Consider the following 21,957-nt stretch of genomic DNA (forward strand, 5'->3'; position numbering starts at 1 on the left):
GTGACATTCTAGGTAATGAATCTCTAATGGGGATGAACGGTAAAAACAATGGTGCAGCACTGATTGGTGATCTTTCTGCTTTACACACAGCCATAAATAAGTCATAAGGTGCCATGCACACCTCTGTGTGTGTTCACACTTGCAGTAGTGTATCTGAAAGAATTGCAGTTATCGTTGAGATAGAAGTAATGCTTATGCTAGAAAAAAAAGATTCTGACAGAGCAGAGTTGAACCCTCAGCTTTAGTTTTTCCTTAGAGCTTATTGTATCGTATTTATTCGGTAGTCATGCGATCAGATCCCTGCAATTTAAAGAGCTAGCTATCCTAGTTGTCAAATTCTGCAAAACAAAAGTCAGAAATGTACAAATGATACAACAATTGACAAGAAAAGAAGGACAGATTGCCTCTATTTTAAATAGAAAATTGTCTAACAACTCCCTTTGTAGCACTAGGAAAGGAAACCAGACATAGGAGTGTGACAAGAAGACTGATGACGTACTGTATAACAAAGCTCTTGTGTCAAAAAAATCCAGTATTATGAAACTTTCATCCCTGTTTTGTGTTTTCTAAGGACATTTTGTGCAAAGAATAGGAAAAGACTATAATATCAGTAGGCCTATGCAATGCTCCGGTGGCACTGTATTGTCCTTTGTCATAGGGATACTAAGAGCAGCAGTCTGTAAAATACAAAGCAACTGTGGAAATGGACAAAACTAATTGATTTTTCAACCCAGCTCCAGGCAGATACATAAAGTTCTAGAGTTTGAATTTAACTTTGAATCAGTAAATATAGATGTAAGAATGAGAGAGTGTAATCTTTTTTTTCCCCAAAGCATTCAGGAACTGCTGTTCCAAAATTCCTTAGCCTCATGTTCCTTGACCCCAGATCCACAGACTGTTCTCTGCCATCAGCTTAAGTAGCATTATCGATTAAACTGTATTTAATAATTTCTTAGACTAAGCATTCCTCAAAGATGGACTCCAGGGAGCTGGACCTCTTACAAAAAAGGTTGAGAAATGCTGCCTTAACCTGTGTGTTCCTTGTACATGTACCTGCAACAAGTTCATTTGTTTAACAGGTTTGTTTTAACTGTCCTTTAATGTCACCTGCTAGTTTTTCAACCATTCTTTTGGCTTGAAGAATGAACACATCTCAGTGCTGAGGCAGGAATTCTGGGTATGAATACTATTTGACAGCCATGTTCAGTGGCTGCTATCTGTGGCTGCTAACCTTAACTTTGTATTAACTTTGTGCAAATGGATTGAAAAGTCAGACAGTTCCGTCTGTAATGAGTAAAGAGCGAATTAATTTACATACCCACAATTTCTTTGTTCAGTCTACATCATTTAGTTGATATATTGTGTATATATTACTAATATGAGTCATGAGAGAGTGTTTTCAGCAACAATTAGATTTACTTTAACACGTCTGAGTCATTGTTTATTTATAAGCTGTGTCAAATAGAGGAAGGAAGCATTTGCTATTGCCTCTTATCAATTTTAGTCTTTTGAGTTTAAGCGTGACTTCAAATACCACGTCTGCTCCAGATGGGAGCGGAAATAAAAACAGAATTTAGAATTCGGGTAGGAGTATCCTGACCCAATTCACGATCTTGCAGAGTGTACACCTTTAGTTCTCTTGGCTGTTGAACGAGGACTTGAACCTGACCTACAAGAGTTGCCGTTGAACATGCAAGCAATGATTTCTGCTTTGCAAATCACCTTCCTGCTTTAACATTACAGGCTGACTTAAACTCGTCACAATGCTGTTCTCAATGAGAACTGAAATGAAAGGAGGCTGGTCAGCCCATGTAGCTTGTTTGGGTGCTGTTAGTGAACAGCTATTGACTATTAACTGTTAACATGCCATTAGTCAGAGGATCTCATCCAGGTGTTTTTTTTTAAAACAGGAATGAACTATTAAACAGGACGGGGGAGTTAATTCTAGGCTCTCACACCTCTTTGTGTAAAAAAAAAAGGGTCTCCTGGTCTTGGTTTTAAATACACCTCCTTACAGCTGTCACTTGTGTCCTCTGAAGGTGTCCACTCAGTTGTTAAGTGTTGGCGTCCAGTGAGTTGACATTGTCAGAGCTTTGTGGATAAGGAATACTTGTATGAGGTCCACCTTTAATTGTCTCTTTTCAAGATGAAAACGCCACGAGCAGCGTCTTAAGCATAAAAACATTGCATTCCTAAACTGGAGCGTGTCTGGGGAGCGGCGCCTTTGGCCAGGTCCCTTTCACGTGCAGGCAGGGCGGAGGAGCCGAAGCGCTGCCTGCTCGAACAGGGAACCCTCCGGCGTTGGCTACACTGCCTGCACTGCGTCCCCACTTCCCCAATTCGCCAGCCTCTGCTCGTGGTGCTTTATTAATCTCTTCCCTTCAGCTATGGTTTGCGGTGTGGTTTTTTGTGAGGGGGGTTTTCCTGGCCTCTTCCTGACAGGCAGAGCTCCTGTGGGAGGGAGGGGGGGGGGGAGTCACGGCTGGTCTTGTGCAGCGGCTGACACCGCTTCTAAACACAGGCTCGGGAAACGCCAGAACCCATCGCCAGTAGCAACACTCAAAGGAAAGTCATGCATTGACCACAGAAGCGACATGTGTGCGAATGAGTTTTCCTCCCACTGTAGCCTGTGGGTAATTAAAACGGAATCCGCCCCAGTCTCCTCTCTCCACTTCCACTGTTTTGCAAACTACGCTGTGTTGTGTAGGAATGTTTTTAATTCCCGTTAAATGAAGTCACATTGTCTGAACTAGAGGACTTGAAGGAATTACATTTGAAATCTCTACCTTGATATGGTAAAAAAAAGTTGTATGCAGAGAAAAGAAGAAATGTTTTATGTTTTTTACAGATAACAGTGTTAGAAAGTTGTATTTTATATAAGGTGTGTGGATTAATGTCCATGGTCAGAGCAGGTGGATAAAGTCTCCTTCTTCTGTCACTCCTGTATATGAATTATTGTATAATAATTCATAAATGTTAACAGTTTTAATATGCAAAGTAATTCACTTATGCTTTGTAAATTCTACTGTGTTCTGATTGCCCCAGGTTTTCTTGGAAAGCTATTAACAGCTAAAGACTGCTGAACTTTGGATAGTGAGACTTGGCACACAAGGTCACTCTGCTGACTCATCCCCTGTTTCATATTGAAATACTTTCAGAGGTACCCGTGTGCAAGAGGTATACTTGTAATTAAAAGCTGCTGTCTGTGGAAAGATCAAGATTACATTGAACTTCAGATTCTGCAAACTGGCTGATCCCATAAATCCAGTTCACTGACCCTGTTCGTTGAGAAAGTTAATTTTCTTTAAGCTTGAAGTCCCTATAAAGAACATGTCATAAAAGTGCAAGAACTACTCTACATTCTTAGTTATTTCCATTGCGTACTCCTGCAAGTTATACACTGGAATGTGGACATTTCATTCCGTTCTGAAACTGGATCCTGTGGACTGAGGAAACGTGAACAGCATTCAGTGAAGAAACCTCAGCAGAGGAGCAGTGATCTGGTTGCAAAGGCTATACAGACCTACACTGAAGCTGGCTTATATAACTCCTCTGTTGTTCCTTCTCCATTAGCACAGAAAACTCAGCCATAAAGTTCGGAAGAAAGTGTGAAGGAGCCTGGACGTGTAATTTACACTTGTAGTGTATATATAGGCAGTTAGGTGGCATACTCCTCCTCAGGCACTGCAAGTGATGTATAGTTGCAGGGTATGGCGCCAACAAAAACAGATTAATACTGACTGGGCTTTTCAACTACAACAACGCTGACTTCAACAAATGACTTTGTTTGGAATGATTCCAGTGAGGTCTTCTATGATATGTAGAGGTTTCTTTCCTTTTATAGTACATTTCTAGTGTTCTCCTTCACTAAACATTTATTAGACTAAATGCATAGAGTATTATAATCTGGTTCTTGTTTGCTTTCCAAAAACTGTTATACAGTCTTAATGACAGACTCAATACCCATGTTTCAGACTCATCTCGCCAGAAAACTGTAATTCAGGACCTGTCTCTTTGACCACAGCTGAAAAGATGAGAAGTAATGTAGCAGTCGGGTGGGATCATAGTTGGTTCCAGTTTCCTATCACTACACAGTGTTTATGCAATTTTTGGAGCTCAGTGAGAGTCCCACAAGACCGGTGTTTTGACTCCACAATCAAAAGTGAAGAGGTGTTGACAACTTCTCGGGTTTAATCAGCTAAAAGGGCACGTGTGGAAGAGCCGACTGGCTTGCCGGAGCAGGAGCTTTACAGATCTTTTTTTTTTCTCTCCGCCAAAATTGCCGGAGATTACAGAGCGGCGAAGTGAAAAATTGATAAGTGACTTCTGTCTCTTGGCTCCCAGCCGTCTGTTGTGAAAGGGCCAGTGAATGACAGAAACATGAGTTTTTAAAAATGCATTGACTGAGCCAGGAGGCAACAGGCTGAAACTGGGTTGCAGACACTGTGGCCTCTCCAGTTAAATCCCTAGACCACCTACTTGTTTCGTTATTACGAAACTGTAGTCATCTGTACCACAAAAAGGATGTAAACCTGAAGAGGAAGCTTGCAACTCTTTTTGTCATTTTATGTTGAAGCAGCATGATAGTGAATATATCTTCTCAACAGGAAAATTGATTGTGTATCTCATGATCTGTATTACTGAAAATCTTAGCAGATAGTAGCTGACACTACTTTTCTCAAATGCCTCTTGCAGTAAAAGAAGCCACCCTGAACTGCAAATTCATTGCTCTACCTGGTTCACAGCTCTGCACCAGCCAAGTGCAGCTTACACCCTGCCAGAATCCAGTTGTCACTTTGATGTTTTGCAATACGTATTTCTCTTTATGGATAATTACTATCCCTTACAAACTTAAATCCATAATTCTAAAATAGACTTGTAATCTTTAAATACAGAAGAGAAGTGTTGAAAGATGGCAGCCTAATGCACTTCTTGTTTTCTGTTGCTTTTTTGGGGGGGGTAGAAATGCACTTACCCTCCATCCAGGGGCTCGACAGCATGACAAGCTGTTGCTGTGTTGCTGTTTCAGGGGAGATCATAGTAAATGAGGTGAACTTTGTGAGGAAATGCATTGGGACTGACAGCAGCCAGGATGACCTGTGGGGGAAGCTGGTGTGCACAAACTTCAAGATCTCCTTCATTACCAACGACGCGGTCCCTCAGGTCTGTATGCCGCACGAGCATTGCAATGCCTTTAGCTTAATTAAAACTACATTCAAATCATATTAAATTCTAGATTTGTGAAGTTAAAGTCCTGCCACTATATCATTAGGCCTGCCATTATATCATTATTGCAGTCCGTCACAGGGATAGTGTTAGACCATAAACAGATTAGATTTTTATCTGATCTCTCACATACATTTGCATTTCATTCATGCAAGATTTCTCAAACAAAAAGTCCTTTTTATATATTGTGCTCCACTAAAATGCCAGGTGACATGCAGCATGCTCAGTTGTTCACATGTGCAAAGCTGTATCTGCTCTTTTTTAAAATGTAAAAATGCAGATGTTTAGCTGTTCCATCTGTGCACTGTCCTTCCTTTAAAAAAGCACCTTTTCATTGAATTCCTGCCTCCTCTCGTTATGGGAATTTTTACAGGAATTCTCTCTGTGGACTGACAGATGCGTTCAAAAACTTTAATTTGCATGTTGTGAAGTGACTGTGTTCCCCAGGGGTTATATTACTTCATATTACTTCAACTGAGCATTGTTCCTGGAAAAAGTTTTTTTTCTTAATTTTCAACACATAAAACAGAAATAAATCACTGCACTTTCAATTGAAATCTCTTATTTGTACCTTGCTTAGTGTGAAAAACAAATAGTAATGTCATATATTTAACATGAATTTTAATTAAACAGTATCTCCTACACATTTTAAATGCATAACAGTACTTGTCACTTCACATTTCAAGATTTAGAATGATATGACTAGAATTGTTTTAGAGATCATTTATGTTCATGTATTTTTAGAAGTAGAATGCTGTGTAAAGAGCTGTGTATTGTACTGTAAATTCAGTCCCTTTTCTATTGTCTTTATTCCTGCAGAAATTCCACTATAAGAACCGACTTCTTGAGGAACATGACATTCCGCTCACATGTATCGAGCAGGTGGTGACAGGTAGGATGCGGTCTGTTTTGGCTTGCATCTTCACCTTCTGTGAATTGCAACCAGATTGTGATACAGTATTTAGCAGATACTACGGCGGGGAATCTCAGCTGCACTGTAGTTTCTCTAGGGAAATGTTAGAGACCATTTAGCCTGCAGCGTTTAAAAACTGTGTATAAAATAAACAGATGCAATGAAGCAAAAACAAATTTAATTCCTTTGTAATACATTTCACATTTTATTTGATGTTTATTATTTTTAAATATTCATGCAAAAACCAGTTACTGTGTGGCAACTTTGGCTCTTTAGATGATACCCTTAAGACAAAATTAAAATGCATTTACATCAGGATGATAGAATAGCCTACATTGGTGAATGCTGAGAAAAACCAAAAGCTAAATCAATGGGAATTATTTAACAAGCACTGATCTGTCATGTTCATTAATTTATATTTTACATTCCTGTTCAAATAAACTGGATTAAAATGGTGTGTAAGTTCAAAGTTGAAGTGGTCATTCTTGCAATGCATTGATCACAGAGTTTCCAGTGATTGAAATCAGGAGTAGATTTCAAAAACGAACACTGAGGTAGCCTGCTGTACCTTAACAGAATGTCTTGTATGTGTGGTGGTCTTACAACACTCACATAATTCCGTTTCCAAAAATACTACGGCATGGACTCTTGGCAGGCCTGCGTTCTAGATGCTGTCTTTAATAGCTCATATAAAATAATAGACTAGTTGAAAACAGCCTCCCCTTGACTGTTTTCAGGTCTGTAACTAAGGCAAGCTGACCTTTACCTTGAATGCTAGGAGGCTTTAAATTGTGTTCCAGTGCAGCCAGTCTCATTTCTGAACACAGCACAGTTCTTTGCAGTGAGCAAGGCTCACTGTGTATCTGACGTAAAGAGCAAACTGAAGCTATAAACTGAATCTTCACTCACGTTTCTATTCCTGTGCAGACCACGGCTTCACTTACTTTTATCATGCTTCTACACCCACGGTTGCCTGACATTAGGTATGCATCATTAATAGCATTCACAGGTTCTTGGTGTCAGATACAACCACCACACTGAACGGTTTATAAGCTTCTAGCTTTTTGAGGTTGGGGTCAGCGCAGTGCATTGGCTGTAGTTGAAAAGCCCAGTCAGTATTACTCTGTTTTTGTTAGATCAGTGCCATACCTTGCAACTGACATTGCCTGCAGCACAGAGCTGTTGTAAAGAGCAGATAGAGCATGAAGCCCAATTCCGTCTCCATGCACAGAACAAAGATGCTTTGTAAATGCTGGCTGGTCAAAAACAGGGAAAGTCATTTTAGTTCTTGGTCTCCCACTGTCCTGTAAAAGTCAGGCATTTTATTGTGAAATTTCCTTTGACATTAGGACTGCATTCCTGAAAAGCATTTTTCACATAATTGTCTAACATGCTGCCTTAAAAGTAACTTGAAACATCCTCTTAAGAATTTTTTAGAAGATTATGGGGCAGGGGAGGTTGATTTAGTGTACTTCATGAATTAAAGCCATGAACATTTTCTTGACATAAATACAGTCCCTTCTTCTTGAAAGTATTAAAGTTGCATCACAGAAGGAATACTGGAAGCTTTTGAAGGGGGAGTTCTGAAAATGTAAATAGTGAAAGTTGGAAGTTTTTGGTTTTGCATTAAACCAAGGGCGTTGTTCCCTTTTTAGACAGTTTTACTTTCTAATAAAGAGTATTAAGAAAATCAAGATTCGAGCCTTTATTTTTTGCATTTTTTTCCACACCACTTTTGTAGGTCTTGTCACATTTTAAGCTTTACACTTCCAGGGACTTCCCATGCTGCTGTCTGGGGAATTCAGGTTCTCTTCCTCAAGGTGACTGTCATGCATCTCCATCTGTCGGCTTGCTGGACAGCGCTGTGACGGTCTTTGCTGCCGGGTTGCATCAGCCTCAGTCCCAGCTAATTAGCTTTTGTCTCCTTTACAGTAAATGACGCAAAGGGGAAGCAGAAGGTCTTGGGTTCCAACCAGAAGCTCAAATTCAATCCTACCGAGCTGATTATCTATTGCAAGGACTTCCGCATGGTGCGCTTTCGTTTCGACGAGGCGGGACCAGAGAGCACAAAGAAGGTAAAGCTCACGGCCTCGGCAATGCCTCCCGAAAACAGTCCTTTGGTCACTCAGGTGTCCCTTTTCTCAATGGGAGGTTTTCGGTGACCCTGAGCGAGACGATTGAGTACTTCACATTGAAGAACAGCTGCATTGCTTTATGCGGGTTGATAATTACAGCATTGTTTAGGAAGAAAAGAAAGAAAGCGATTGATCCCAGTGAAAGAGGAAAGGAATTCCTCACTTACGTGCTTATTGGTCCCTTGTGTTACTCAGGAAAAATTAATTCATCAATTCTCCATGGTCAGTCATTTTTAACTCATTTTAAACTGGATCTGAACAGTCATATACGTTTTACACACAGCTCTTGTCCGGGGTGCTGCATGACAAGCATGTGTTACTTAAATAAACCAAGAGCGAATTCAGTTCTATTTTAACAGTAATTAAGTGACATAATTAAGAAACGTCAAACGTTATGGTTACTTTATTGCACTTCAACTTGCCTGTGTGCTCTTATTTGTCTGATTCCTTTAGTTCCAGTTATTCTAAATTAAAGTGGTATTATTAGGTATTCACAAATTCTGCATTGTATGCATTCTTTACATTGAAAGTGGTTCTCGCTGTGCATGGTAACAAGAGAGTAAAACCTGAGGAGCTTAAATGTTTAATTTGGGATTCACAAATATATTCTCCACATGACATCCTGGTAAAAAAGAGATGGGAATCTTGTTTATTTAAATCATAACCTTAAAACTCCCTCAAATATAGAAATCTAACACTAATGTGTGTTTTCGCAGCAGTAGCATTTATTTTAATGTCTTTATTGAGATGACATATCTTACACAGTCTGTGGGAATTAAAATCTTGATGTTCTCAGACAGAAAATACATAAAAACACAAGTCCCAACCGAGCCGTGTCACCGGTTCCAGTGAGAAAGAACTCAGGAAACAAAAGCCTTCTCATCCATTTTAGTCCTGCGAGATGAAAACTTGATATCATGGCTGTAAAAGGAGAGGAAACAGTCTTGAGATGTTAAATATTTCTAGGCGTTACCCAAGTATCAACAGAGGAAGTGGAGAAAATCCACTATGTGGTTGCATTAGGAAGAGCAATAACTTGATTAGCAATACAGGAGATTGTAATATGCAGAAGTCAGGAACCTGGCAGCTTGATATGGTTGACTCTTCAGCTTCAAGCAGAGCGGAGGACAATATACAAGAAGTATCCAGTTAGTTCTGAGAACTTGAGCTGATCTGTTGAGCAAAGTGTCGTAGAAAAAAAGCAGAGCCCTGCCAAGTGGGATGTGTCTCTTCAGTCTATGGATGTCCTGAGATCTGAGGGCTGATATTCCTAGGGCCAGTGGGCACATGGATGATGATGAAGCTTCTGGCATGACATCAGTCGTGACCCGTCTCTCTTCTTCCCTGCTGAGCAGGTTTCGATGACAGAGGTTTAGACTCAGTCTCCGCTGTGTGAGGCTCTTTCATCTGGTGGCCTGCAGCAAGCTTAAAAGAGGTCTGAAATAAGAACTGTTTGGAACAAAGGTTTCTTCGCTTGGGAAGAGAGATTGTGGCATCAGTTCTAGCTGGCTGACCTGAGCTTCCTTGTGTGCTGTTAGGTGCCTATGGTAAACATTGCCACAGCATCAGCTCCCTCTGTTCAACTGAAGATCACAGCCTCTCATGTATTTTTTAATTCTGGTCTAATGGATTTTGATATAAAATGCATTTACCTGGCCACATGAATCCGGTTTTTCTAATAGAATTCTATTATAGTTTTGTATACATTGTTTAGATGTGCATGTACTGTATAATATAGGAGAACCTCCTCTGAAATGTGTTTTGTCAGAGCCATTTGCCATTTTCAACCCTCTGAGCCACACAGTGGCCACAGCTGAGCCAGTATCAGTTCGAGAGGTGATGCAGTGCTCACTGACAGCACTTCGAGTGACCTGCAGGGGTGACCAAATGAGCATATACCTGCAAAACCGCGGCAACCCACACATGTACGAACAACTGTGCACTGCCACTTGGCAAATCCCTGACAGAGCCAGCTGATAACACAGCCCTGGCTTGGACCACTCCATTCGCGCTCCAAATAAAATGCTTTGACCAGTTCTAGTCTTCTTGTCTTCAGCAGGCAGTTCCTGTGTAAGACCATTCCAATGAAATTCCAGATAAACTGAAATCTTTAAAGTGCTCGCAAGGAAATCTAAAGTGTCTGTGGTATCATTCTTTACCTGTTCAATTTTATTAAGTGAATTAGTTAAACCTAAATTAATTACAAGAAGGAAGACCACAATGAATGTTGTGTTAGAGGGTCACCACATTCAGAACTGAGTTTATGGGGAGGCATTGCCAGTTTAAGGGTTAATACAGCTTGTTTTTTTTTTACTTTCACCTCCTGTTTTAGGACTTTAAACTCCTTCCTGGCTAGTTCTGTGGAAATACAGTATACCTTTTAAACAATTAAGTACTTACTCAGCTGCTTATGATATTCTGTTTACAGAGAGACCTACTACTGATGACACACTGTGCAGACCATTTTATATATATATCAGTGAATAACAGTTGTGGTTGCTAAGGAAATTGTGATGCATAGTGACCGATACTAAAAAGAAATTCCATTGTGAAACTGATTCATCTTTCCTCCCCTTTTGACTACAGTCCAAGGCCAGACACAGCTGTACCTCTGTCTGAAAAGCTAAAATTAGGTAATTTGGGAAGGAAGATAAAGAAAAGTATTCCAAAACAATACAACAACTTTTGAGTAATCAATTCATTTAGAGCTGACTTGTCTTGTCAGCGTTGTGTCCTGGGTCTCTGGGCAGCACGTTAGGGATATAAACAGCAGAACAGCAGGTCCTATTAATCGTGTTGTTGTAAATCTAACCTGGAGTTACCCAGCAAATGAGACCGCTAGTTAATGTTGGAAAATTTCAAGTCTCCTGTGCCAGACATGCAAGATGCCAGACTAAATCCTGTCGGAACCTGCCAGCTTATGTGAACGTGTGCAGTTTTGAAAATGGAGAACAAAAAGCCTATTCAGCCATTGCTTCCTGATCTTTCAAAGAGTGCTCCACAGATGAATTTATACATGAGGTCTCTGTTCCAAATGTTAAAACCATGGTTTTATTATAGCTGAATCTGTGTAGCTTTTATGTATCTTAGTAGTTTGACATTGCTTACATAGCTTTGCATAATGTTTGTGTAGATTCAGAAAGTCTTTTAAGGGTATTTGTTATGTTTTGTCTTAATGACACCTGTACTACTGCAACAGTGCTAACAGCGCATGTGGAGTTCTTTTCATAAGGAAACAGTTCAGCTGTATTTTAAGAAGTGTCATAAATAATAAATGTCTTAACTTATAATTTTTGGAACTGCTTTTTTTCTGATGTCACATTTAGGGGGGCAAAACTGTGACATAAAACATAAAAACGTAAACATTGTTTTATGTCACAGTCATTCACTAACAAATGGAATTTACAACATACTATACTGTAAATTGGAAGGATCACAGTGCACTCCTGAAAAATAGCAAACCATCCTGAAAGATTATCTGTTAGTGCTCCAGGCCTCCTTAACTAGTTTTAATTAAAGGTTGTAAATGATTTCTGTTCGTGGTACAAGGTCTTTCTTTAAATGTACACTGTTTGGCCTAAGCAACTTGAAGTTGGTCTGTAAAAACAAGAGCAGCGAAAACATGGGCAGGCATCACCATCTGTCTTCATCTCTAATTGGATAATATGCTCTTGCCATCTTTTCTACATTTCATAGTCAGCTGTTAATTAGCATTGTATATTTCTTTAAAGCACTAAGACATCTTATTTACTAGTCTTTATGGCGATAAATTCTGCCTGTAGATATGCTGTTTTTAATAAGGTGGTGGCTTGGTGACTTGGTTTTCTGCTGCAGTATGTTAAGATGTGTGGTGCTAGCCATGTACTGTACGCTGTAGGAAGCTCCTGAAATGTAGCTGAAGACTGTAGGTTGTAAATATGGATTCTTACACCTACACTCTGCAATTATAATATGAAACCAGGCTTTTATTTTTCCTTGGGACGTGTGGAATGGAGCGGATCTGTAATAGCTACCTATATGAAGGAAATTGCATACCTGGGAGTAGCAGTGCTGTACGAGTTCATTTTCTGTGTGGCCAGTCTATTGCCATTCCTCTCATGAATAGGCAGCATTGTATAGTTCTAAAGCTCTATAGCTGGAGAGCTCCACACACATGCAGTTACAGTCTGGCTGCAGTTAGGGTCTTTGTTGGATGTAAAGCACAGGTAGGTTTCAGTTTAAAACTAGCACTTTAATTTTCGCTTCATTTTGGGGAAACAAAAAACAAAAGCTTTGCACATGGTTTAGTTCTCCAGCTGTTATGAAGATCATTAAGAAATAAATTATATTCACTGTTTAGGTTCATGCAACGAAGGTGCTGGCCATTTAAGCCAAGACTCAGCTGGAAGTGTTATTGAAAGTTTTCAGGCCCAGACACTGTGAGCCAAGAAAAGCTCTGAACACACAGAGTAAACACATGTGCGGTGGCAGGTGAGCTAGAGAACAAGGTGGCTGTTCAGATCACTGTAGCTTGAAAGAGCTCAGCTCTAATCCTGGCTCATGGTATAATTGCAAAACTGTAATGCTTAGTGACTTATGTTGAAAAAGTAAAAAAAACAAAACTGCCCCATGAGAAACCTGTCTTTCTGTTTCTGAACTTCACTTTGGCAAAAGAAGTGGTTGTTGCATAGAATATTTTCCCACGTTCTAGAAGCCTGAAACATTTCCTGATCTTACCTCTAGCACTCTGTGCCAAGTCATGCATGGGGTTGAGTGCTTTTAGTGTTGTTTTCGTAATGTACTGAATTCTGTTGTCATTGTTGTTGTTTTCTAAGGTTTGCCTGGCAATAGCCCATTATTCACAGCCAGCTGATCCCCAGCTCCTGTTTGGATTCGAATACGTTGGGAAGAGATATTACAGTCCAGGTACAGTGCCTTTGTCTTGTTTTAGTTTTTTCTGCTACATGGAAATTGACATCTAGTTCAGCTTGAGGCAAAGCTTGATGTGCAGGTTGAACACAAGTGCATCACTTGGTCATACCCGCATAACTCATGCGAAAGGATGTGAATCTGAACGTCTTGGGCTTCTGTGAGTCACTTTGCGGTGCCCGTGTGATTTCTTTTTCAAATTCATTTGCATTGGAAATAATTAGTCATTTCAGAATAAATTCCAGTGTATAATTCCATCCTCAATTTTCTAATAAATTCAACTCAGGGTTGCAGGGGACATGGAGTCTATCCCAGCAAGCAACTGGCACAAGGCAGGGTACACCCTGGATGGGACGCCACTCCATTGCAGGGAACACACTGACACAAAACACACACCTAAGACCAGTTTTCCAAAAAGCCAGTTAACCTACTAGTGTGCCATTGGACTGTGGGAGGAAACCCATGTGCATATGGGGAGTACATACAGTACACACTCCACACAGATAGCACCCCTGATCTGGAACTCAACCAGCAAGGCAGCAATGCTAACCTCTGCGCCACCGTGCCGCCCCAGTGTGGAATTATACAATGCAGACACATTTAGAAAGGCAGTCTTTTGAGACCCTGTGAGCAGAAGTGGGTGGGCGGTGCCCCAGAGGAGCGTGGATGCGGAAACGGGTTGGAGAGCAGCAGCGAGTGCCTCTCGCCCCTCGGTGGGACGTGAAGGCTGACAGCGTGCCGCGTGTGTGCAGGCGACAGGGTGAACGGCGTGGACCCCGGCGGGGGAGGGGGAGGGGGCGATGCGGCCGGCCAGCACACCCCTCTGTTCGACCGCCCCTCCGACTGGGACAGAGAGATCAAGCGCACCGGGGCCTCCGAGTGGAGAGTGTGCTCCATCAACGAGGGCTATGCCATCTCGCACAGGTGTGTAGGAGACGGCTCTGGTCTTTAGCAGCGCCTCGCTGACTTTTTTTTTTTAGACGCCTCTGTGAGTAAATTCACATTATCTCTTACTCATAGCATTACTCTGTAGAGGAGGCAGTTATCAAAGCTTCCTATTTGAGAACACTTTCTCTTCCCTTTAGGGGGGAGCCACAACCCATTCGTATTGTAACTAAATTATGTTACTTAAAATTAAAGGGAGGACTCTGGAGCAGATCATGTCTTCTGGCTATTATTTTTTGCCAGCTAAAGGTCAGCACAGACAGATCTCTAAAATTCCAGCTGTCTCATTGTGCTGCTTTATGAATATTCTCTGAACTTAATTTGTACAACTAGAAGGTGCTTTTTTCTTGTTATTGCATTGGGCTTACAGTACACTGTCTTCTTACCTGGAGAAACTCTTAGAGAGCACTGGGAACATACAGTAATACACCTTTTGTTTTCGAAGCAGCAGGTTACAACATTTAACCGTCAGCTTTTTTAAACCAGTCTGAATCTGTCTGTAATGAGCCTGTTGTCTTGAAGCTAAATCCATTTGAGTGTGCAGCCAGCAACAGAGTATTTCAAGTGAATAGTAGCTGTAACATTACAGAAAACCTGCATTTAAAGAAAACACTGATTGAACCTGGTATTGTTACTGGAGGTTGCTACCCCTCTTTGATGTGAGTGCTGCTATGTTCAGGGACACAGACTTTGGTTTGCTGGCAGTTAATCACTACATGTGTGCATTTCCCAGGCCCTGTAATTTCTGCATTTACTGTTTTTTTTTTACTTTGCGGAAATTACCTTATATTGTTTAGTAATTATCTCTAGGATTGTAAGAAAATAACAGTTAGTGAGTTTAATAACTGGAGAATGAGTGGAACTGTTGCTTCTTCCTAAAAAGACATATACTTGCAGGAGTGCTGTGATGCATCTTACCTAAAAACATCTTTTGTAACCACTTCTGATTTTCAGTCTTCCAGAATACTTTGTGGTCCCTGTTTCCCTGGCTGATCAAGACCTGAAACAGTTTTCTGGATTCTTTGCTGGGAAACGAATTCCAGTGAGTGCTGAGCTGGTTTTCTTTACTGTCAAACCCCAGCCATTCTGAACATTCTGTTTTTATTTTTTAAGGGCAGATTGGCTACTATGTACCATGCATTTTGAATTACTGTACCTTCTTTTAACACTTCTGTTATTCAGAATGTTTTCATTACTGCTATTTCAAGACATACTTAGAAAGGTGACACAGTGTCTGTAGTGACTGCAGCATCCCTAATTTGATGTCTGTGCCTTTCCTAGTTGTGGTGCTGGAATCATCCAAATGGCAGCGCTCTGGTTCGAATGTCCAGCATCAGAGACGTGGTTCAACAAAGGAAAATAGACCAAAGGTAAGTAGAAGCAAACGCGTTGAACAATTGACATGTAACATGATCATGATCATTCACATTGACATGTAAAAGCCTGTTTACCCTGCATTTTAGAAAAACTTAAACGATAAGTTGAGTAAAGCAGCAATGTTTGATCACTTTTGTGTGAATTATGATGCCCCTTTTCACTGAGGTTTGCTATTAAGAACTTCAAGCAACACAGTGTAGTTAATTGTTGACTTTCATGCATTCATAAATACAGGAGGTTAAAATATTGTTTAGCAAATTATTTCTGGGGATATGAAAAAGTACAGTACTGTAGGAATTCCTTGCTTATATGATCAGTGTTTTAGGAGTCATCTGAGAAGAACAGATCCAGTAGTGTGTTTTCATATTAAGCCAGTCTCTGGGGAAGAAGGTTGAACTTAGGCTGAACTTTCTTTTCTTAGGTTTGCTGTCAAGAGCTTTGTCTAGCACTGCAGGTGACAGGCGCTTGCTTCATGTGTTTTTTTTCCATAGGATTTGTACCGCTATCACAAAAAGCCATCCTCAGCGGAGTGATGTGTTCAAGTGTGATTTAGACAAGAATCTTCCAACCATACAAGACATCCAGGCGGCTTTTGTCAAGCTGAAGCAGATCTGCGTAATTGGTGAGCTTGACAAGGGATAAAAGCATTGTCCTCCTCTCCTGTTTTTAAAATTACACACTTATAGAATGCAGATTATGGCAAAATTGATTTCGTCCCCATGCAACACAAAACAAAGTGTCACAAAATGGGTGAAATTCCCTTTGAAAGGGAATGTTGTGTTATTTAGGGGAAAAAAGGCAGTTCTTCCACATACAAAAAGATGTTCATTAGAGAGAGGATTTCCTTATGCAGTCTGACTTCAATTTGCCCTTTTCAGATGTTTTAGAGCGGCGCTGACCGTGTGTTTGTCTTTACACAGAGCCTTTTGAGGACACGGAGGAGAAGTGGCTGTCGTCCATGGAGAGCGCGCGCTGGCTGGAGTATGTCAGGTACACACAAACACCAAAAGGCCCTGCCAGGCAGTGCATCCCTCTCATTCTTTGGACTGTTTCCTGGCCCCTGTAACTTCAATTTAAAAGTAGCATTCTGAAATGTTTTACTTGGCATTATGTTAGACATCTGGTGTTCTTTTTTTGCCAGAGAATGCATTCGTGTTTTTAGGATGGTTTTGACATGCACACTAGAATGTCTGTTATGTAGTGATTTCATAGGTTTTTCTTTTTGGCATGGTGACTTATTTTTGTTTGAATCCCAGCCTTTGTATTGTGACTCTTAAGGTTGTATAACATTTAACTGTTGACATTAATTCCTTGTTAGAATAGCAAAAAAAGGGAAGTTTCCTTCAAGTTTGTAAGGAAAGATTTCTTAAAAATCTGTTATTGCTTCAAGGTACTGTACACAGTGGTTGTTTGTATTATAATGAAATGTGTGTCCCATTCTGACATGATACAAAATGATTGGATTCATAACAAAATGATGATATAGTTTTATATATAATGACATAATTGTAAAAAAGAAAAATACTACTACACTCAAAAACAGATACTAAACAAATAGGAACACATTTCCTTATTCAAAATACTGAATCACTGACAAAAAGAGATTTCTTTTTGACAATGTCTAAAAGAAACAAATAGACAATGTATTTCCACAACTATAAAAATAGCCCCTTACTTAAGGCCTAGTGTCAGTCTTTTGTAGTGAAAAATTACCTAAAACAATACCTTAAAGTTGTGCAGTTCTGGCCTGTGAAGGTTGGGAAGTCTCTCATAGTACTAATTGCCTCTACTTTTGCTTTTGGTCTTTCTCCACTACCTGTCTCCGTGTCTATCCTATCATCTCCATGGGTGCTCTAAGAAGACTGCAGTTGGTTTCGTCTTGGTTAAAAACTAGTACAACTGTTTGGCCATGTTCACTGCTACAGGGATGATCTGATAAAGACAGCTGTGCACACATCCCAAGAATGCTGTTTTAGCTTTAAATGGTACTTTGAGATGAATTGTAAAGATTGTGATACCCCTGTTGTATTAGTGCATGATAAACTAAGTAAGGATTTGTTTGAGTAAGTGTTTCTCACCTGGATGTCTTTATTTTTCTAGGTTGTTCCTGAAACACTCTGTTGAGCTAGTGTACATGCTGGAGGGAAAGCATGTTTCTGTCATTCTGCAAGGTAAAACCTTTTCTCTTGCTTCATTAGGTCAAGGCCAAAATTTTGGGAAAAGCTAAAGTTTTCATTTTTCAGGCCAGGTGTTCACTACAAATTACTGCAGGTGTGTTACCTACCCCCCTGTGCTCACTCTCTGCTTCTTGTGTGCTTCCTTCATATCGCTCATCCCCTGCAGAGGAGGAAGACCGCGACCTCAGCTGTGTGATCTCCTCTCTGGTCCAGCTGATGCTGGATCCCCATTTCCGGAGCATCACAGGGTTCCAGAGCCTGGTGCAGAAGGAGTGGGTGATGGCAGGGTATCGCTTCCTTGATAGGTGTAACCACTTGAAGAAATCTGAGAAAGAGGAGGTAAGGGTCCAAATTGTTTTCCCCACACTCCCTTGGATCCGGGATCAATTAGAATCCAGTTGGTATGAGTGTCATTTCATTATTCCATGGACTTCTTGACAGAGCATGTAGTCTGCATTTTCAATCTAGCCTCTGCATGACTCTAAACGTTGTTCAGAAATTTGGGTGTGTTGCACGTGGCATGTCTTTATGCGTACAGTGCCTTTCAAAAGTATTCAGTTTTCATCTTTCGTTCCTTTAAAGTTTGCAGTCATGACTAAAAAAGCAAAAAAGAAAAAGAAAAAAGAAACGTAAAAAGATGGAAAAGTGATGCTTGCATAACTATTCAAACCCTAGTTTAGATGCACAATATTACCTTATTGAGCCACACTATTATTTGACTGGCCTCTGTCTGTGTTTGCATTAATAATGGTTCTCAGCACTTCAGAATAAAAACATAAGTCTTTGGACTTATGACTTTAATCATTGTCAAAGACGCTTCCACCAAATACTGAGTTCTAGGTCTCAATTTGCAATTTCACAAAATTACAAAATCACAAAATTAAAAAAAGAGGAAGAATCTGAATCCTTTTATAAGGTGCTGTATATCTCTCTGCCTCTCCCCAGTCGCCCTTGTTCTTGATGTTCTTGGACTGCGTGTGGCAGCTGCTTAATCAGTACCCAGCCGCCTTTGAGTTCACGGAGACCTACTTGACGGTGCTGAGCGACAGCATGTGGATCCCGGTCTTCAGCACTTTCCTCTTCAACTGCCCCCAGCAGCGTGCAGAGCACAGCAGAGTGAGTGCACAGCTGGCCAGCAGCCGCTTCTGCACAGGCTGCTTGTCACTTCTTTTTAAACAGTACAGATAGAAAAGGCATGTTTAAAGGACGCATTCAGGGCTTTACAGCCAGACAGATTACAAATAGTTAGTGAAAAACAGAATTATGTCCAGATTAAAGTAATGGTCCTTGGACTCCTCAAAACTTTTGCAGAGCAGAATTTGTAAGCTTAAGACAGTTGCACATTTTGCTTCTACGGCTTGTTTGGTGGCTGCTGTAGCAGTGATTGTTCTTCTGCTGTCCTGCAGGACTTTGCCAGGAGCAAGAATATCCCACTGGGGGAAGACAAGGCTCTGCGTTTCCCCCCTGTGTGGGACTGGTCTCAGCAGTTCACACTTAAAGACCAGGCTCTATTCAACAGCCCTCTGTACATAGGGAAGAGCACTACCTTTGTGCACAATGGGGCCATAAAGACATTCAGACGTGCAAAGGTAAGGTAGTTCCCCAGTCATGAGATATGCATGAAATTAGTGCACTGTGCTGTATTTATTCACAGTGCATCCTTTCCATTATAGTGAAAATTAGTTTAGTTTAAGAAAGCAAGGAGAGTTTTGGAGAGAAATGTAAGCATTAACAACACAAGAAAACTCCTGCAAGTTTGATCGTGGAAAGTGGACAGGCCTCGATCACTAGAAAGAGTGCAAAGTCTTCTAAGTGTGGGAACAGATGCTTGATACGAAAAGTCAACACTCTTTTCTCCTTTGCCTAGAAATACCACAGCTCCACAATGCGGGGAATGCCCTCTCTACGGAACGGCCTGATGAGTGAGCAGGATTCAATTCCCAGACGGAATTCCCTGGTGCTGAGGCTGAAGCCTGACTTCTCCCAGCTGCGGGAACCCCAGGACAGCCCCTCGGAGCAGTTCTTCAGGGAATGGCTGTCCAGGCCCCCCGACCTGCAGGGCCTGCTCCTGCCGCAGCTGCTGCCCTCGCACATCAAGCTCTGGAAGCTCTACTTCCTGCGCTGGATCCCGGAGGCCCAGATCAACGGCGGCGGCTTCATCACGGCCTTCCACAAGGTGTCCCTACTGGCCGACGAGATCGAGAAGCTGCAGAACCAGCTGCGGCAGTATAAGGGTAACCCGTATCCGGCGGCCAGCACCCCTCAAACAGAGCAAAGCAAAATGTACTTCAAGGTCAACAGCCTCAGCGACTCTCTGTCGACCCCTGACTACTTGACATCATCGTTCCCCTTTTCTCCCGTTGGAAATCTCTGTAGGCGCAGCATTCTAGGAACCCCACTCAGCAAATTCCTCAGTGGTGCCAAAATCTGGCTTTCCACTGAAACTCTGGCCAGTGAGACGCTCTGAGTGCTCTTGTAACCTTGTGGTCATACCCTTTACAGTCTGATCCACTTGCAGTAACACAAGAAACGCATGTAAAAAGACCGGCTTAGAGGAGACTGAAATCCTTTAGTGGGGGCGTTTTATTTTTGCACAAGATAATTCAAAGGAATTAATGAAACAGCTTGAAACCGCACAATTTGCAGGGTAACATTTTTTTGCTGTTATTGCCAGGTTTCAGTAGTCTTCAGCAGAGATTTTTGGAAAATCAGTTACATTGATAGTGGACTATAAATTGATGGAGAGAGATACGGATTCACACAGGTTTTAGACGAAGTGCAAAATGAATCTGTGGCTTTTATTCTGTGGTACCTTACACATATTTCACAAGATGTGTAAACTTATTCGTAGACCTTCTGGTAAGGCGAAGTAAGTTAAACCTCTTTTTGAATAAACTGTAGTCAGGACTTTGAGAAGGAACATAATTGTAGTCTTACATTATCCCCAGTGTTACAGGGTTAAAAAATTAAGCTATTAGAGAACAATCTGTATATAAAATATTAATAGTGAGTAGTTTTATAAGGTAGTTTCTAAGGTTTTTCCTTGACCTTTCCCCAAGAGCCCCTGCTGGATTAATCGTGGGGTTAAGTGAACCTCCTTAGAGGGTTTTTATAAGTGATAGAGCTGTCAAGTCAGGACTGCAGGGGAGGCTGGACACCTGCTTGTGGAGCTGTTGAAAGAGGAGGAGAGGTAATGTACATGACACAGCTCTGTATTTGTGGTCCAGACAGACTCCAGTCTGGGACTGGGAGACAGGCTCTCGGGGCTGCTGTGCAGCTCTGGGGTTACTGTCCTTAGAGTGGTGATGGTGTTACACTGGCCATATATGGGGCATTAATGTCTTTTTCGTTTCTTCGTTCCCAGCTTATCTTGTTCTACTTCAAAATCCAAGAATGTGGGACCTCTATTATTAAAAAAAAATGAACTGAAGAGCAAAAACCATAGACAACATAGCAATTTTAGTAAGTAAATTAGCAATCAAAATAGTTTTTTTTGGCCCTACTTGTAACTGAAATTTACTGATCTCTTTTTTGAAACTTGGTACTATAACTACTATATATTTTGAAAAAAAAAACAATTTAGTATGAGCTATATTAGTTTCCACTAATCCTTACTGAAAATGCACTCAGCTGTTGTTGTGTGATTATTGTGCACTTCATGTAGCACAATGTGATGAAAAGACATCAGCATAAATATTTATTTAGTTATGCAGTATGGTTAAAAACTGGGTCATTTGTAATCCATTGTGCCTTTAAAGGGGATTATGGGCTTACTAAGATGTAAAAAGTATTAAAAGGACCTGGGATTGTTTTCTGCTTTAACGGGTTGCTTCACAGTTCCATACAGTTGTGTACTAGCACTTCACTGATTCCAAAGCTACCACACCTGGAAGCCATATGGAACTGACGTTACATCAGTTCCCCTTCAATGCAAAAAATGAAGCTCAAAAACCTGCCAGGGATGATTCCGCACTCCGAGCCCTGAGCTGTGCAGGTGGTCCGAGACCCCTGCAGCAGAACCTGGCCGTTCCAGTAGTGACCCCTGGATTCTCACTGGGGTTTCCTGCACACCTCAGAGCCACTGCTGTAACTGGTATTGTTAAGCTAGTCTCACCCAGCTGTGATCGAGGAGTGCCAGCTGTCCAAAGCACTGACAGGGCTTTTTTTCTTTGTAAGCGCAGAGCTGCCATTCTGAGAGGCCAAATACATTCATTGTCAATATTTAATATTTGCCGAATAGTGTAAATAAAATTGCTTTTAAATATCTGTGGTGGTG

General features: G+C 41.0%; 1 protein-coding gene across 1 annotated transcript in view; it reads left to right on the top strand.

Annotated features, from left to right (window-relative positions):
• Positions 1 to 21,945, top strand: part of mtmr10 (myotubularin related protein 10) — a 30,690-nt gene extending 8,745 nt beyond the window's left edge. The window contains exons 3-16 of the mRNA XM_088921016.1: positions 5,030 to 5,163; positions 6,046 to 6,118; positions 8,072 to 8,214; positions 13,089 to 13,179; positions 13,935 to 14,106; positions 15,082 to 15,169; positions 15,409 to 15,497; positions 15,996 to 16,126; positions 16,425 to 16,494; positions 17,605 to 17,675; positions 17,848 to 18,020; positions 18,627 to 18,797; positions 19,088 to 19,270; positions 19,549 to 21,945. Coding sequence (XP_088777142.1) covers positions 5,030 to 5,163; positions 6,046 to 6,118; positions 8,072 to 8,214; positions 13,089 to 13,179; positions 13,935 to 14,106; positions 15,082 to 15,169; positions 15,409 to 15,497; positions 15,996 to 16,126; positions 16,425 to 16,494; positions 17,605 to 17,675; positions 17,848 to 18,020; positions 18,627 to 18,797; positions 19,088 to 19,270; positions 19,549 to 20,148 — 2,189 coding nt within the window. The 3' untranslated portion in view covers positions 20,149 to 21,945. The remainder of the gene's footprint in view (positions 1 to 5,029; positions 5,164 to 6,045; positions 6,119 to 8,071; positions 8,215 to 13,088; positions 13,180 to 13,934; positions 14,107 to 15,081; positions 15,170 to 15,408; positions 15,498 to 15,995; positions 16,127 to 16,424; positions 16,495 to 17,604; positions 17,676 to 17,847; positions 18,021 to 18,626; positions 18,798 to 19,087; positions 19,271 to 19,548) is intronic.
• The last annotated feature ends 12 nt before the right edge of the window (positions 21,946 to 21,957 follow it).

Source organism: Atractosteus spatula, chromosome 7 (genome assembly GCF_055471065.1).
Source record: "Atractosteus spatula isolate fAtrSpa1 chromosome 7, fAtrSpa1.hap1, whole genome shotgun sequence".
NCBI classification, from domain to species: domain Eukaryota; kingdom Metazoa; phylum Chordata; class Actinopteri; order Semionotiformes; family Lepisosteidae; genus Atractosteus; species Atractosteus spatula.